Source organism: Bacillus rossius, chromosome 1 (assembly GCF_032445375.1).
Source record: "Bacillus rossius redtenbacheri isolate Brsri chromosome 1, Brsri_v3, whole genome shotgun sequence".
Taxonomy (NCBI): domain Eukaryota; kingdom Metazoa; phylum Arthropoda; class Insecta; order Phasmatodea; family Bacillidae; genus Bacillus; species Bacillus rossius.
This window is the reverse complement of record NC_086330.1, coordinates 108864988-108883275: the sequence shown is the minus strand read 5'-3', so window position 1 is coordinate 108883275 and position 18288 is coordinate 108864988. Positions and strand designations below refer to the sequence as shown.

Genomic DNA, 18288 nt, shown 5'->3' with positions numbered 1-18288 from the left:
AAAATGTGAAAAATCAGAAGAAAAAAAATTAAAAAAAACGAAATGAAAGATCATTAAAATCTGTTAATTTTAACACACAGCGTATTTTTGTGTCGGCTTTAATACTTCCAATAATGTTCATGTAAGAATAACAAAAAAATAATGGGACATTTCCTTTAAAAATACGGCAGCAGTAGCTTGTGCAAGGTAAGTGGGAGCGCGGGAATATCGTCTAGACAGGCTGGCTGCGGATGCATGACGTCATACGGCTTACCTCTCCTTCCCTTGTCCAGACTTCAAGGTTCATCCCTCCCAGGCATACAAACCATTGTGTCTCTCTCCCCCTCCTCCACAACATCCTTTGGCATGTGAAACTGTCAACATCCTTCCTCCCCTTCATCAAACTGCGTGCAACGAAAGAAAGGTTTGTATAGTCCATTTCTGGTAAAATGAAAAATTTTTAAGGGCCCCCGCGACAGTCATTTACCGTTAATTGTTTTGATACAATTTGTTTGTTAGTTACACAACATTATTTCTGCTGGAAAATCACTGAAACGTCAAAATTTCTTTAATGGAAAAATTTAGCAGGGCCATAAAAGTATTCATTTTTGCCGCAAATGAACTATACTCGCCCTTCCTGCCGGACAACATTCTCGGCGCGTGACGCATGGCAACTACAGTCGTGTGCCGTGCACAGCCACGAAAAACCTACGCGATTTCCAAACTACACTATATATCCGACTGGAATCTGTTTACAAAAAGCATTTAAGAATTTGTTAATGCCCAACTGGTTCTTTTGAGATAAAATGGCTAAAAGGCATGTTCTCGAAGTTTTAGGTGTAAAAAACACGTTAAAAATTTCTTGAAAGTATCATAGGGAAATGCATTTCACCTTTATCTTTATTTTTCCGCCATATAATGTTACGGTCACCGCTCAAATTTCACAGTTATCTGACGGGAACGAGATGACCACGCCAGTTCAGAGCCTTGCACTTAGAGGTTTTACCGCGCTAGAACTACCATTGAGTGTCGCTCTTATCATCCCGCTTCACTAACACACACGCTGTCCAGACGGCGCCCTAAAGCTGATTAGAGGAAGCATGTAGAAATGCAAGGCAGGAAATTTTTCCAGCTTATCAACCAGGACCCGGGCAAGTCTTGACTATCAAGCTTTTCACATTAAAATATAAGAGACTTGTATTGTGTAATTTCGGTGTTATTTAGCGGTTTTTCTTAAAAATAGCTTTTTTCACATTTTCCATATAAAATCGCGGAAAATTTAGCGATTTCGCGATTCACCATATAATCGTGGCCCTAGTTATTGCTCGCGCGAGAGGCAAGACGTGGAATGTTAGAAGAAAGATAAATGTGGGTAGACAGACGGCAGCCAGTGTGTTTCCTGCGCGGGGAATAAGTGGTGTAGCCTTTTTTTATGCTGGGTGAAGCGACCTTTTTCTATCAACCCACAGGGAAAAGATAATTGCTTGAGCTGTCAAAATAAACATCGCTGCGGCAGTTAAAACAAGTCGAGGCGGGTGTGCATCCAGTCAGTTGCTGTGTATTGTCAACCGATAGTAATCAAGATCAAGAGAAATCCAGCAGGTAGCTTTGCCTTAACTGCGTACCACACTAGACACTTGCAAAAAGCTAAACGTAAACACGTTGCCACAAAAACCTTTATCTGCACCCTGCCGGCAAAGGGACGTGGAATGGGGGTTGTTAAGCGCTGACAGCGGTCGACAGGAAGCACTCGGCAAGAGAAACGCAGTAACACGCTACTCACCACAAGAAACTTATTTTCTGTCCGATTTTCTTCGGATTTTCGGCAATTTTTTCACGGTTCCTCGAAATCAGGTTGTAATAGAGAGGTGGTCGCAATAAATGGGGTTCAAACAAAAAGGTTTTACTGTGTGTGTGTGTATATATATATATTACATATTTTGTCTAACACTGTCAGATCTTGATTACAAATACTTCAAAAAGTTTAATAAATCTCATTGCCTCGAACAATAAAAAAATACATTTTTTCTACACTTTTTTTACGATGTGTCTTTTGTTCTCTCTTTTGTTTACTGGCCTTGTACTTTACATACAGCCATAGACGTAAAATAGATTGAACGCAATCTAAATACCACATGCAGTCGCAGTGGATTCTATGACAATCTATCTTTTCGAGTCGTAGTAGCAGTTAAAAATAGCTGTCCCGATACCTTCTAAGTGTTTATCACTGCATTTTACCAACTCGTTATGGGTGTCTTTGGCAATATTATCTGTTGCTGTGTTATTTGTGTGTGACGTGAAAAGTGAAAAAGTATTTATAATTTTTTATATTCAGTCAACATAAATAAAATCACTTGTGCTAGAATTGGTTTTGTGTCGTTTTAATAATATTATAGTGAGATGGCGAGTAGGGAGAAAAAAAAGTGAAGGGTAGAAACATTTTTCTGTAAACTTATGTGAACAAAATAAAGCAACATATTTACATTGTAAAATGGTAATTTCTCATGGTGGTGGTAGTGGACTGACCAATCAGCAGGAATACACTACTACTATAGGGGGAAAAGTTAAATCTGAACCGTCTCTCTTATCGCTGCGCGCATGGGCTGCCTCCCCCTTTACCGCCCCTTAGCGCAACGACAGTGTCTGGAGGGGAAGGCGTGGCGACCCCTCCAAATCAAGGCGATGGAGTGTCAGCTCGTCTTACACGAACGCGACACAAGGGTTATAACACATGAACTGCATGATGTAATCACAACTGGAAAATACACTACATCGTTAACCCATGTCCAAATCATTCAAACACATACATATTTACAAAAATAAATCAAGTTAACAGAACATCAGTATGCTAACAGTTACGCTATTTGTTTGCAGTCATAAAAAACCTCTCTGTGAAAAAACTATATTATCATAAACAAAAATGCTGCATGTGTTAAATTACTCTTTCTTTGAAGGCTTGGTTATCAAATTATCATTTGGTTAAGGGTTCTGTAAAAATAGCATTTTCTTAAAGGTAAAATACAGAACATTTGCGTTTTGTCGCTACTTTTGCGTCACTAATGTTCGACGCAAAACCGCGTGTTGATTATAGATACATAATTTTAAGATGCCAACCTAATATTTTAATAGTTAGATAGTTATTATAGTATGTTATTTACCTAATCTGAGTCTGATGTGAAGCTGGCATTTTCCGTTTCACTAGAGGAATCTTCGTCTGTAGATTCTTCAAGATTAACAATAATCTTATCTATTTCAGTATCTAATAACCTATCACTATTCCAGTATTCATTCTCAATTTTTTCCACATGCCGGCAGCATTCTTTCCATTGCTCTTTAGAGTAGCTACTAAACAGCTGTTCACATAATGTCTTCTTGTCTTCGAGTGAGGATGATATTTCTTCGCACACTTTTCCTTTAATATATCCCCACACTAGCTCAATCAGATTGAGGCCCGGATGATAGGCTGGAAGCCTGATTACTTCGTGGGAGTTCATTTTAATGATTTCGTCAATTTTGTAAGTTTTGGAAGTGGGCACTTGTTTCGCAAGTAATAGTAGGTTGGCTTTTGTTAGGTCAGAGGAGAAAGTTACGTTGTTTATTTTTAGCCACTCTTGAATCACTTGTTTGGTGTTAGCGGAAGTCGGCTTCTTATTTGTCTGTACATTGTGATAACTTGCATTGTCGAGAACAATGACGGAGTTTTCAGGCAAATTTGGAAGCAGTTTATGTGTAACCCATTTCGAAAAGTTTTCGAAATTCATGTCATTATGATAATCTCCCGTTTTTTGTTTTGACCGGAATATCAACAATGCATTTGTACAAATCCCTCCTCTCCTCCTGCATTCACAATTATTAAACGCTGGCCTTTCCCGATTGGCTCTGTAACACCCAGCTCATTGTACGATTGCCAACAAGAACTAACGCTGTGGGTAGCATGGATGTACGTTTCATCTACATAAACGATTGAACGACCATCGCTTCGAAACTTGCGCATTTCTTGTAGGAAACGCCCCCTCCATGCTGCTATATCAGGCTTCTCAATCAAAATCCTTTTCCTTGACTGACACTTCGTCCAACGGAATCCCAGTCTCTTTAACAGTTTTCTCAAAAATTCTTTACTGCAGTCCAAAACACCATCTCGCAAAGCCGTCTTTAATTTATTTAAAGTTGGAACAGTTTTCCTGACAGTGTAAAATTCATGCACTTTTCTCCTCACAGCACCACACGTAAAATCGTCGACTTCTAACCATTTTTTGCGTTCTTTTTTTTTTTTTTGCCAGTAGGTGTTGAAAAGTTCAGACCAATTTTACTTTTTACTTTCCCCTCAGCCAAAATCCTGTTAACCGTTGATTCAGACACACCCGTCGCAGTACTTGTCGCTTCAGTAACATTGTATTTTAAACCGTACAGCAACTTCTTTTCTTTCAGATGCGTCGCAACGTTGTATACAATTTCACGCGCCTGTCCTCGCAAGGGTCGTCCTGGAATAAGGTTCGAGGTTGATGGGATAGGCTCGCTTGTTGTACCGTGTAACCCAGGTCCCGGCATGACGCGCTGACGCAATCCTCACGCAGCCGAGTCAAGCGCGGAACTGACCCCCTCCACTTCCCCTGGAGACTATCACGTGACGGTAGTGTGCGTCAGGCCACGAATTGGGGTCTGCGCAGGTTCACAAGTATCTTGCCGGGCTATAACCTATGGAACCACATCAAGCGAATGCATCCTGATAAATTAGTGGAGATGTGTGCTAATGTGATAACAGATGATTGTGATACAGATGGGGTTCCAAGAAAAGTAATGAAATTGGCTCAGAAACAAAAATAACAGACATCATGGAAAAGAAAATACAGTATGATGTGAATGACAAGAGCATTAGAACTGACACAGTTAATAGCTGAAATGATTTGCTGTGAAGATATTCAGCCTTATGCGATAGTCGATAATAATTGTTTCAGACGCCTTATGGCCAAGACAGTTCCTAGGTATAACATCCCTTCCAGAAAACACTTCACAAGTACGGTAATTCCGAAGATGTACTTAATCTTGTTATTAAATTTACATGGGAATAAAAATTTTTGTGTGCATTATTACACTTAAAAAAATTTGTTCATTATAATCGGTAACTGAATCGTATCTGCCGATTATTGCTCTCATAATCGGTAATCGGTAAAGTGATATCGGTGCACCACTAGTAATTATTTAACTAGTTGTTGCATATTTTTTGAGGAGTAAAAAGTAATAACTTTATTGCAGGGATGAAGGCAAGTTGCGGGTGAGCAGTGATGATGGTTGGGTGATCACTTTGCAAAATAAGACCTTGGAGGCAAATGCAAAACCCCTTGCAGCATTAATATTCAACTTCCCACAGCCTCTGTATGGCAAGCCATCTCTACTCCCATTCAAGGATGTGCTACTGCTTTTTGGAAAGGTAATGACCTTTCATGTACTCTGATACATACTACCGTATTTACTCGTGTATAGCGCGCACCACGATTTTTGCAACAAATTCCAAAGAAAAAATTTTTTTTTTTCCCCGTAAATAAATTGTACTAACATTTTGTGGTACCTGTTAAGTAATTACGTATGAAACAAATGATAATTTAAATTGATGTGGTGATGCGTCAGGAAAATACTTAAACTCTGCTGTGTAGACGGAAGATAATGAAGCGCTGTATCGTCACAACTGGTACGTGGGCGGGAGGAAGGGAGGCAGGCAGGAATGTGACACGGAGTAGATGACTCATCGGTAGCAGCTGCGACGAAGCGAAGGAAGTGGGAGGGGGACTGGTGTCAACATTCTCTCTCTCTCTCTCTCTCTCTCTCTCTCTTTTATTTTACTAGCTGTAGAGGGGGAGGTCTAAAAATAAACAAGAGACCTGCGAGCTTGCTCGCGCACGTGTGTGTGTGTGTGTGTGTGTGTGTGTGTGTGTGTGTGTGTGTGTGAAAGAGAGGCCTTGTTGCTTGTGCGTATGTGTGGGGGGCTGGCCAGAAACGTTACCCGTCAACCGGCAGTTAACGACTTCCACTCCTCCCCGCCTCATCTACTCACTTTCCCCCCCCCCCCCCCCCCCCCGTGTATAGCGCGCATCCTTATTTTTTTCCTTTACTTGAGGGGAAAAAAGGGCGCGCTATGCACGAGTATATACGGTATATGCTGTGATTGAATATAATACATGAGAAGAAATGAAACTAACAAAAATAATGTTATTATAAAGGAATTGTTTATCAATTGCCTTTCTTTAAATAATTTGCTGTCAAATTGTGGTTGTTTTTTAAACTGAAAGAAAAGTTTTATCAATCTAATCTATGTGAGAAAGTATGGCTTATTTTTGAATGAATCTTAAGTATTTTAGTTAGTTTTGTGCATATAATGTCACTATATATATATATATATTACACTTTGCTAAAAAAAAAAAAATAACTCATTTGACTGCAGAGCTGCCAACCATTACGGATTTTCCGTAGTTATTACGGATTTAACACCGAATTACGGAATTACGGAAACGAGGCTTTCGTGCTGCACGGTAACGGAAAAAAATTCAGTTTCTGGTGTGCGTGTTTCGTGAATGCAGTTCGAATACATCACGTGGTTGCGCTAATAACGGAACTACTAGTAAGTGTGCGTATTTACTGTCGAAATAAGTAGATTAATTCTCGTGTTTTGAAATAATAATGGGATGGTATTATGACCGTTGTACGATAAAACTAGTACAAATTCTTGGACTTTTCATTTGTTGGCTACTAACATCACAATGATTTTTGTACGGTACTTTGGCTAACCTGTGTTGTTTTAGTTTATTTCTTGAAAGTAATTTTTTTCATCATAGTGTTTTTGTCATGTCTACAGAAGTAAAAAATTTTTATGCTTTTCGATAGTGTTGTGCCGGTTGTAGAAATGAAGCGTATGACAGAACAAAAGTGTATCCGGGGAAAAAAAAAAAAGAACGCAATTCTTCAGAACTTGCGACCTAACTAAATGGATGGCCATGCTTGTCGTCTAAAAATGTTTTGGAACACCACACATTTTGTAATATATGCACGTGTGACTTTTTCAATCGCACATGATGGAAGGGATGACTGTAGACGTCATATTGAATCTAAGAAACATGCGGAACATTTTATAGCCATGACGAGCAATAAACCTATTTAATCGTTTTTTCACTACACCTGAAGAAACGAAAGTAACGAACGCAGAGTTATTGTTTACAAGTTCTGTTTATCTTTTGTTGTTTGTTTACAAGACAATTCTTAGCCAACCAAGATAAAAGAAGCAAACAAAAAGACAGTTGTTCAAAAGTTTAACTTTGAATACTTTGAATTGACGGTTCAAAATTTCCAGTAAAATTATTGACATTTATTACATATTCAGATAATTGTATTATTCAAATAGTTTTTTTTTTCAATTCATTAATCTTTATTGTATTCATGTACATATATATCATATTATTGTCCTTGTTTTATCTTGTGTGTGTCATAATTCCCCAGGAAAAAATTTATCGTGCATGATTTACGTGTACTTTTTTCATATAATTGTCATTACTGATGGGTGTGATTTGAGGTTGGCAGCTATGTGACTGAATTATGGTGGTGTACTTTATACGTAGTTGTAATTTGTATGGAATTGGGTTTTATTTAAGTTTGGGACCATTAACTGTTCAAGCATCATAAAATTTTTTATCATATCATCATCAAAGCTTGTACGTATTGTGATTCCCTGTGTGCTAGTTCGGGCACTTGCTGCAACACCTGTTATCAACCACCCTGTACAGTGAGGTGTCTGGTTTATCGAACCTCGAGTGGGACGCTGTAGAAGTTTGCAGCAACTTCATGACCCACTGGTAAGTCCATTACTTACAAAGGAAAAATTTTAATTTTTAAAATCAACCTTTGAAAATAATATGTCTGCCCATAATTGACAGGTTTATGCATTTGATATGAAAGTAATTTATAGGAAAGCAAGATTAAAAGCATTAAGTGTATATATACCTTTTGCACTTGCCCCTATGAGTAACATAACCACAGTTGTCAGAATTGCAAGCAAAATATGTAAGTATTAGGCTCAAATTGAATGTTTAAAATATTGGTGAAGTCAAATCGAATTGCGAATATTGCTCTCAGTATTACACTTATTTTATAAAATACAGTATTAAAGTAAAAAGAGTTAGTTTTTTTTTAATGTTTGTAATGTTTGAACTGATTAAATGATTAAACAATTCATTCAATAAAAATTATAAAATAAGCATTCATAAAAGCAAATGAAGTGTCTTCTTTCGATTTTTTTAAGTAACCAACTTTGTTCAAGCAACACATATACTACACAAAAAAAAATTAAAATATGTTCTTGAGCAAATCATAGGCTTCTAATGTTGTAAAGGTTTGCATCAAATGCGAAGCTTCACATCAGACACAAAGCTTTGCATTAGAACCAAAGCTTCAAATAAAATGAATAGCATAGCAAATTTTCTGGCATAGTTAAATTGAATATTAAAAAAAAGAGCTTTGATTGATTTACTTGGTCAAAGCTTCGTTCAGGCCTAGTAAGTATGAAAGAATACCAATGTGTTTATGTACTTATCCCGCCTTTGCAGCTTTGAATCTATATTCTGGTCGATATATTTTTTTAAGTTCTCTGTGCAGTGTTTGGTTGATGACAGCAACCATTTGAGTGACTTGATGTAAGCTTTTGGACATACGCCATTGCTTAGCAATGGCGTACGTATGTCCAAAAGCTTACATCAAGTCATGCACTCCCATTGCTCAAATCTTTCAAAGATAAAACCATTTGAGTAACAAATGTTTGTTCCGTATCTAGTTATATGGAAAGTAGGGATGGGCCAATCAAATCCTCAAGTACCTTAAAATCTATAGTATTCAAAGGATTTTATACATATTTGAGGGAAACAATTTGAAGATAAATGTTAGAGACAATGAAGTAAATCAAAAAATTCAACACTGATAACCTCTGAAATTTGCTAGGACAATTTTTTTCTTCGTATCTTATCGTATTACCATTTCCCAAGGTATTGTACTTTTAATGTGTAGTTATATAAATACAATTACAATATGTATTGATTCTGGGAACTTAATTCATGAAATAAACATTTAAAGGGTTAAATGTTTCAACCCAATGGTTAATAATTTTCATTTCTTGTACATTATTTTATTTTGGATCCTTGAGACCTAGATTCATATTCGAGGGTATATTCGAGATTCAGATTTGAGAGAATTGGGATTTTACCCATCATTATTGGAAACTATTCATGTTTCGTGTTCCTGTTCATATTGTTTGTGTACAAGTTTTAGAATGTTGTTACATTTATAATAATTACAGTTAAAGTACATATTGTTACCTGCATATATAAAAGAAAGCAACCTGAACCAGGCTATTATGGCAATGTACTACCTTCTGGTGTTCGTTAAGCTTGTGATCATGACTCAGCCTTTAAGAGTGAGCACTAGTTAGGTGCTTGTAAGCGATTTAAAGGGCAGTGTTAAATCTCTTCAAGTAGCTCCATGAAATTCTCACAGAACACAGTGCTATAGCTGTCAATCACAGAGGATTATCTGTCCACTCTGTCTGAAACGGCCAGCAACCAGTTCGTATAACCTGAAAGAGATTAAACTATGCGCATATCGCCTTTTTCTTACTGTTGTGTGTATTATTTTGTACTCTTTGTATTTCTTGTTTTTTTGTGTGTTTTTTTTTTCTTGTTTATTGTATCTGTGTTTGTTTGTTTTTGTTGTCACTGTTAATATGTGGTACTCTCGTCCTCGTGTGTTGGTCATTTGCGGATTTTTCGCCTGGCATTCTACCGACAGGGATGGGAGTCCATATATTTACAGTGACAACCTTTTATTTATTTGTCCATATGTGCCGTGCCCTCCATAAAATTCTAAAGACTATTGGTGAGCATGTTACAATTATAAATAAATAAATAAAAAGGTTTGAATATGGTTTTAAAATAATCATATCTCTGAATCTTATCATCAAAAGAAAAATATATTGGATACCAATAATAAACATACGAAAACTACCAACTACTATTTTATAATTTTGCAAAATTTTACCCCTAAGGGGTGAATAAGAGCTATGTATGGTTTTAAGATAAATAATTATACATATCTCCAAATCTTATCAAGAATAAGAAAAGATATTAAGTACCATTAATAAATATACAAATACTACCAATAACGATTTTACAATTTTGCAAAATCAACCCCTAATTACTAAAAGAGGGGTAAATATTTTTTTTTCTAATAACTAGTTGTATCTCCATATCTATTCAAACTCAAAAAAAAATAAGTTGGTTACCATAAATAAATATACAAATACTACCAACTACAATTTTACCATTTTATGAAATTAAACCCCTAAGGGATAAGAAAGGGGTAAACAGGTTTTAAAGATAAAATATTATATCTCCGAATCTAATAAAGCATAAGAATATATATTGGGTTCCAATAATAAACATATGAAAACTTCTAACCACCTTTTTTTTTTACCATTTTTTTTTTACCAGTCAACCCCTAAGGGGTATAAAAGAAGTAAATAGGGTAAATAAATAGTCCAGTCAAATTAGACATAAAAATGGGGTGTACAATGCATCAAATCAGGTATTTTTGATTATTTGATATGTTTTTTTATGATGCAAAAGGAATGTTAAATTCAAGTTTTCGACCTCGGCAGACAACCGCATCATTGACAAAAATCAAGAATACTTTGAAATGTTTGATCTTTTTTAGTTTTTGTCAATTTTGACTCGGAAGGACTGGTTTTTGGCAACAAATGTTATTTATGTTTGAAGTAAATTAAATTTGCAACAATTTGAGACCAGAACTGTTATTATAAGACCAGTAGTTTCATAGATGCAGCTTTTCATAGTTTGACCTATTTTTCACGTTAAGTGATTTTTAGCAAAATTTCATAATTTTTAGTACCATTTATGTTTCTGAAGGTCAAGTTTATTGTTCAGAAACCCCCTCTCGTCCTCCCAATTGGCTCTACTGGGGTCTCAGGGTATTCATTCCCAATATTTGAGCAATTTGGGGGTCAGTTGAAATCAAAATGGAGGAGCTACCTAGGTACTATTTTTTTTTAGTACTAATCCTCCCTTTTCCCGTCTCCAATCACTGTACCTCCCCTCCTGTGTACTATACCGTACCTCCCCTCCTCTGTAACTCCCTTCCTTGACTATTATGCAGAGTGTGGCCAGTTATACGCAGTTAATTAGGCCTACCAAATGTCAGAGCACAGGACTTGTTGCCGCAGGAGTTTGAATGAGGGATAAGTAGTGACAGTAAAGGCGAGACGGATGCAAACCCTTCTGACGTCCAGTATTTCATTGAAGAATCAAGAAGATGAGTGTTTGTTGAAACGTATGAATCAGATTTCTGAGCATACTGCTTGCCAGAAGAGGTACAACCACCCCAAGTTGATTGCAGCAGCAGTTTGCTGTGGAGAAACAATGTGGAAACAAAAGATGCAAGACCTACAAGATTGGTGCATGAACAGTTCAGTTTAAGAGAACACTGCTTTCTATGTCGAAATAGAATTACAGAATAATTCATTGCGGCCTGGAAGAAAAAAAATGCAACAAAAATAAATACTATCATTATTGTGGAAAAAGTTGATCTTGGGTCAACAATTTTGAGAGCAACAGAAAAACAAGGTGTTAACTGGGCCTAAAAATTAAAGATCGCGAGATGTCACTGATTTTGCCAAAGAAACTCTTTTTGCCCTCAACACAAGAAGGTGTGAAGAGGGGAGATCGCAAGCACATAATGATTGAGTATGTCATGGAATAAATTTTTGCACATCTCCAAGAGAAACTCAGAATGCCATTTTTCTTTGGATGAACTCAACCAGATAGAAGGGGAAATACCTGATAATTGAACAATCAAAAGTTGTCCTTTTAAGAAGTATGGAAAGGATATAATAATTGTTTTTAAATTACCGGACACAAAATTCTAACATCTGCTTGGTACAGTGACTTCATTCCATCCTCAGATGACTTCTTCTATTATATAAATACTGTAATCCCCGAATAATTGCCACTAACATTGGAAACAGTAATCCTTAAAGATAAACGATACTGCCTGATACACATAGAAAGAAGTGTGTTGCTCTCGCACATGCAATAATAGCAGCAGTGAGGCCTCTGTCATTCGTATCCTCATTATTGCATAAAGTCACAAATTTGGATCAAAACATCTGATTGATTTGATGTCCACCTTTGGATTTGCAGCATCCTACTTTAATACCTTATTTCTCGAAACCTCAGCCTTCCTGCGACAAGACAAATTCTGCGTGGAGCCATCATCCTTCCTGCAATTTGCATTCAACAATGCCTATTTTAATGTAAACACATTGGATGGGTTTGGAACTTTCTATGCAATGAGGATTTAATGATTGTGCTCCAGTGCTCTGTAGTTTGCAACCGCTGCAAGGGAGCTTCATGTGACAAAGTCCCTGAGCTCGCATTAGGCGTGAATTACTCACCCATCTCAGATGACCTGAGAGACAAAGACCATCAAAGATGGCAAAATTTTATTAAAATAAACACATCCTTCAAATTAATTAAATATGTTGGATTCTCAGATACTAAATATGTTAGATTTGCATATATTTTCCATCTACATATTTCACTTCAGTATCTCTTTTTTTATATATAATAATTATAATGATCATTCCAAGAATTAAAAGACATCGTAAGTAATTATCAGTACTTCTGATTTTTTGATGTTCCCTCGCATGTAAATAAAAAACATCTCATTTTTTGCTCAAGTGATTGGGGGGAGCGGGTCACTTTGAGGTCCCCTAAGACCCCAGTAGAGTCCATTGAGAGGGTGGGAGGGGGTTTTATAACAATAAACTAGGCCTTCAGAAACACAAATCCATTGAAAATATGAAATTTTGCTAAACATCCTGTAAATTGAAAAATAAGCCAAACTCTGAAAAACTGTATCTGCCAAACTATTGGTCTTATAATAATCGTTCTGGTCTCAAATTGTTACAAATTTAATATACTTAAAAATGAAATAGTTCAGTTGTTGTCAAAAAAAAACCAGTCCTTTCGGGTCAAAATCAACAAAACCTGAATAAAGCTAGAAAATTTCAAGATTTTCTTGATTTTTGACAATGATGTGGTCGTCTGCCAAGGTCGAAAACTTGGATTTAACATTCCCTTTGCATTGTGCCGTTAATTAGTAAATTCGACACGATATATTTTAAATTTTTATTATGATTTTAAATTTTTGTGTGGAAATTTTATTTGCTCTACTATAGTGTAATTTTAATTTGTTAGTCTGGTGTACTCCTCTGAGTTAAACTTTGTCTCAGTGCCCTGAAGCCCCTTTCCCATCGGCGTATCGGATATTTTGCTGGCCTAACCCCTGACTGGCAGACCGCTTACCATTACCCCCGCCTTCAGTCACGCCTCAAGCCTGTAATATTATTTCTCTTCGTGACCCTAACTGCATAGGCAAGCCGGTAGCTTGCAGGCGACCAGTTCGCAGAGACGAGCTGAGATTCGCCTTTTACATCACGTCTTAGTGTTATGTTCGCTCCTCTGCAGCCACGACGGGGCGTAGTTTCCCATCAGCGTTGCATCTTACCCCACCTCCCCCCCTTCTCAGTTCCAAGTAAGACCAATGACCGGTCGTAACCCCCTGGACACCGGTGACCGTTTCCAAGGTCTCTTCGCAAAACGTGTGCACTAAAACTGAGCTCAAGCGCTGCCTAGCGACCGAGTCGCGAACTTCTCCGCTTGCCTGCCCGCTAGGGCGCCAGGGAGCAGCACCTGCTTTGCCTTGAGTTATATGGACGCCGTGGTCGAGTCGATTGTTTTCAACTCAGACCCCCTCCGACAGAGATCGCTACGGTCGCCCAGTGTGGCCAACTTCAAGACTCCTGCTAGAGTTTTTTTTCCGCCCGCATTCGGGCAACTTCGGTATTTTTCGGCGGCCCAGACACCCCCCCCCCTTCCACCCGTTAGAGCCGGTGGGCACTTTTAATTACGAGACGCTGCTTCCCGCGACACAGACCAACTCGCGTCGCGTCTGCAGACAGACCTCCATCGAGTATCGGCGAATCGGCGAGACTTCATCCGACCGCTAACGACTATGTAGTCGCTTCGTATAAGGGATGCTATCCCTCAAGTTAATTTTAGTAGATTAGTCTGTCTGCATAGTTTAGTTATTTGACTTAGAAATTTTTCTTTTAAATTTATTAATGAAGAAATCATCCGCGTCCTGCCGCGCAATTCGCGAGCTCCAGACCCTGGCTGACTCCACGTTGGCAGCGTGCTGGGCAACTCCCCTGTTTTGGTGAGTGATAATTCGCGACCCCCCTTTCTCCCTTAAATTTCTTTGGGCATTTTCTGCCCCATAGACTGCCTGTATACAAGTTCTAATCAGGTTTGATTTGGACTGTTGCAGACAGGGTTCGATGACGGGGAGAGATTAATTGCTCTCATCTCGTGCCCACCCCCCCCTTCTGTTCCGTGGGTCACATTAGAAGAAACGCTTCTACTACCCGACGTGATCGTTTGAAGACCCCGGGTGGTAATGTAAATTCAACATTTCCCCCTTACCTAGCTACGAACTATTTTTAGCGGATGACCAAACCACCAGCGACCAGTGTTTTTCTCAAGAAAATGTAGAGCGAACAGAACTAATTATCAATGTAATCATCGGATCCATACAACTTTGGGTGTAAAAACTTATAATGCAAATGTTTATATGTCAGACTAAGAATGTAAAGTGTTTAAAGATCCGAGGGCCGGCCCCCATTTTCGTTTTTCCTTTTGTTAATCTTTGAAACTTGTTAAAACCTTGTGTGTGTAAAATAATCCAAACAAGATAATTCTTCAGGGCAAATAAAACAGGAAAACTATAGATCAAGTTAATCGTGTAGTTTTTATTTATTGATTTTAACGATCCTCACCAACTTCCTCCTTGCTTGTAACAGGAAGTTCCTAAATATTGTTTGTTCCCCACCTCGTGTCGCCTCTGGTAAATCAATTTATTTTTAACTAATTTTTTGTTTCCAGCAAGTTTCCAAGGCTTTTAATTAATTTAAAATAATTCTATTTTGAGGCACGAGGGGCGTTACAACTTGGTAGCAGAGCATGGTTTCCTTGATCTATAGGCATACTTGAATAATATAAGCATATCTAAAATTAAAATAAAAGTACAAAAATTTTTTTTTAATTAATTTTTGATAATAGCAATTTTGTAATGATATTGTAAACTGATTGCTGGTACACCCCCTAGTTATAATGAGTTAAATTTTTAGAATTTATCTTGAAGTAAATTCCCGTGTGGACTTAGGCTAGCGCGTAGCGCGCGAGACGTCTTTCAGCGGTCCCCAGCTGTCCCGACCGCGGCGCAGCCGCAGACACACACAAGGCCACAGACACCCCTCCCCCGTCTCTACGTGCCGGTTATCTCTCACGGCGCACGTCCATGGTTTCATGTTGAGTTCAGCGCCCTGTCTGCCCTGTACGACCTTCGTAGGGGTGTCCAATCGTAATCTCACCTGGATCCTTACTTTCCTAGTAGCGCGAGACGAATGCCCGCGACGTATATTTTTTTTGTTGTTTTTGTCCAATTAATCCTGGACCATAGCAAATTTTTACGTGAGCAACTGTTCCGCTCACATCCTTTTCCCGACAGCCACATGGGAGCTGTCATGTTTGTTTTCCCCCCCCCCCCCCCCCCCCTTCCTTTTTCGAGCGGCCTCTGCCGCCCGCTTATCTTCAAGGGGTGACCACAGCTGACGTCTTTGTCGTGACGCCGGGCTCTGTTTATCTCCGCCCGCCGTAGTTACTTTATGACTGAGAGTCAAATAAGTTTATAATTTTCCACTGTTGTCCCGCAGTAGTCAGCTAAATGTGTTTAAATTTAATTATTAAGTTTACATATGAACAAATAACTATAAGTTAAGAGTACTTTTTTAGGCTACTAACGCCATTACTAATAAACACGCACAAAATATTTAAATATAGATTTTAATTTACATATCAAGGGCTCCCCCCATCATAATAATGATTTCAAACTATACTGAAAGACATTTGCCTTATAAGAATTTCATGTCTTACATTATTAAAGTAATAATACTTGAAAACATAATATAGTGATAAAATAATAATAATATAATCAAGCATATTAAAATACGTATTTGCCGAAATTAAGTACCTACGAGGTGACTAGCCTCATTGTAATGTTTATAGTAATCACCGAGAGTGGTGAAATCCTTTCAACCTCCAACGAGAGGTCCACTAAATTAATTTGGGTACGTTTAAGCATCCCGTCTCTAGGCTAGCACACTCTATGTAATTTAAGATACTTTAATTTTTAATTTTTCTATATGTAAGTTCAGTCTTGAACAAGCTGCTTGCCGTAAATTGTTTTTTTTTTTTTTTTTAACTTAGTAATACTTCTCTGACAGTTTTTTTTAATCTTCATGAATTTTGTTCGACGATTTTATCTATTTAATTTTTGATTAAGTTCAATTTTTTTTAATAATCATAATTCGTAAATTAAGCAAAAATAATGTTTGTAGTTTGTTTTAAATTGACGTAGCGTTAAAACCTTCATGTGATTATTTCTTTATTTTCCTTGTACGTACATGTGATGTACAGCGACGTACATAGATTCTGAGCACGGAAGCTGTTACATCTAGCCATTTTTTTTGTTTCCTTTGCATTCTACCCCCAAAGCTGTATTTCTTTTACATCGCTATCGATGATATGGTTTATTTAAGTAAGAGCTACGTGACTTCCAGACGGCAAACTGGTTTCTTTTATGTGTTTTTCTAAAATAGGAGCTAGGTCAAGCTAGCCAACGAGCAGCGCAAAAGAAGGGTCCTACGAGCCAACGAGCCGAGACTCGGTCCTCTAGGTAAAAAAATCCTATGACCATAGAGTGTTACTGGGTTAGATCCCCAGCACTCACCTTTGGACGGCCTATGTTCAAACCCCCTCTCAGGCAGTGTGAAACCTATCAGCAGTCACGGAAGATCTAACCGCTCCATGATAATTTATAACCCTTTTGATTGATAATTGTTGGTTTATTGCATTTTACCTTTCTTTAAATAATTTAAATTTGAGTGCGAAGAGTCGTTAATTTATTGTTTTGTTTGCAGAAAACTTTTAAATAATAAATATTAGTTAGTTATATTGAACATCAGAGTTGTATGCGCTAAAATTTCTAAATTTGTCGAATATTTAATTTTTTTTAAATTCATTCATTCATACGGATTGTTGATCTTTTAGGGTTCCAACCCCAATAATTTAAAAACCCGCCAAGGGAATCTTACCCTTAGGCCCTGTGTCACTCTGGGACTGAGGATCTGTTTTACCTTCAGGGAAGCAGCAAATTTGACCGTCTTCTCCATGGCCTGATTGTGCAGGGCAAAGTCCCAATGCCTTCGGCCTTTTATGGAAAGACAATTGTACAGGGGTTCTATTCCCAAATATATTTTGTAAGTTACGGGTTACCATACCCATATACAGGGGTTCCAATCCCCATATATCACTGAGTGCTCAAGGACGCATTTCCCTTGTTTCGGCCTCAGTGCTTTTCGGCCCCCCTCACAGCGCCCATCTTTAGAGTTTTGTCACGTGACACCATTCCCAACATCTGAGATCAACTTTCCTCATTACATCATTCATCGTTAAGTGTTAATTAATTAATTATAATATACCTTCGATTTGATCAAGATATTTTTTTTATATGTAAGTAGTTTACTACAGTAGATCCTGGTACAGAGTAAGTTTCTGGAACCCAGGTTTTTGGTGGCTCACGTGGGCCACCCTGACTCCGTCTTTCAGGGGGGAAGTATGTGCCGTTAATTAGTAAATTCGACACGATATATTTTAAATTTTTATTATGATTTTAAATTTTTGTGTGGAAATTTTATTTGCTCTACTATAGTGTAATTTTAATTTGTTAGTCTGGTGTACTCCTCTGAGTTAAACTTTGTCTCAGTGCCCTGAAGCCCCTTTCCCATCGGCGTATCGGATATTTTGCTGGCCTAACCCCTGACTGGCAGACCGCTTACCATTACCCCCGCCTTCAGTCACGCCTCAAGCCTGTAATATTATTTCTCTTCGTGACCCTAACTGCATAGGCAAGCCGGTAGCTTGCAGGCGACCAGTTCGCAGAGACGAGCTGAGATTCGCCTTTTTCATCACGTCTTAGTGTTATGTTCGCTCCTCTGCAGCCACGACGGGGCGTAGTTTCCCATCAGCGTTGCATCTTACCCCACCTCCCCCCCTTCTCAGTTCCAAGTAAGACCAATGACCG

The 18288-nt window shown here is 38.0% G+C and overlaps 1 protein-coding gene across 1 annotated transcript in view; it reads left to right on the top strand.

The window, feature by feature from the left end:
* Positions 1-18288, top strand: part of LOC134541904 (oligopeptidase A) — an 86271-nt gene that overhangs the window by 29043 nt on the left and 38940 nt on the right. The window contains exons 10-11 of the mRNA XM_063385647.1: positions 5233-5407; positions 7705-7817. Coding sequence (XP_063241717.1) covers positions 5233-5407; positions 7705-7817 — 288 coding nt within the window. The remainder of the gene's footprint in view (positions 1-5232; positions 5408-7704; positions 7818-18288) is intronic.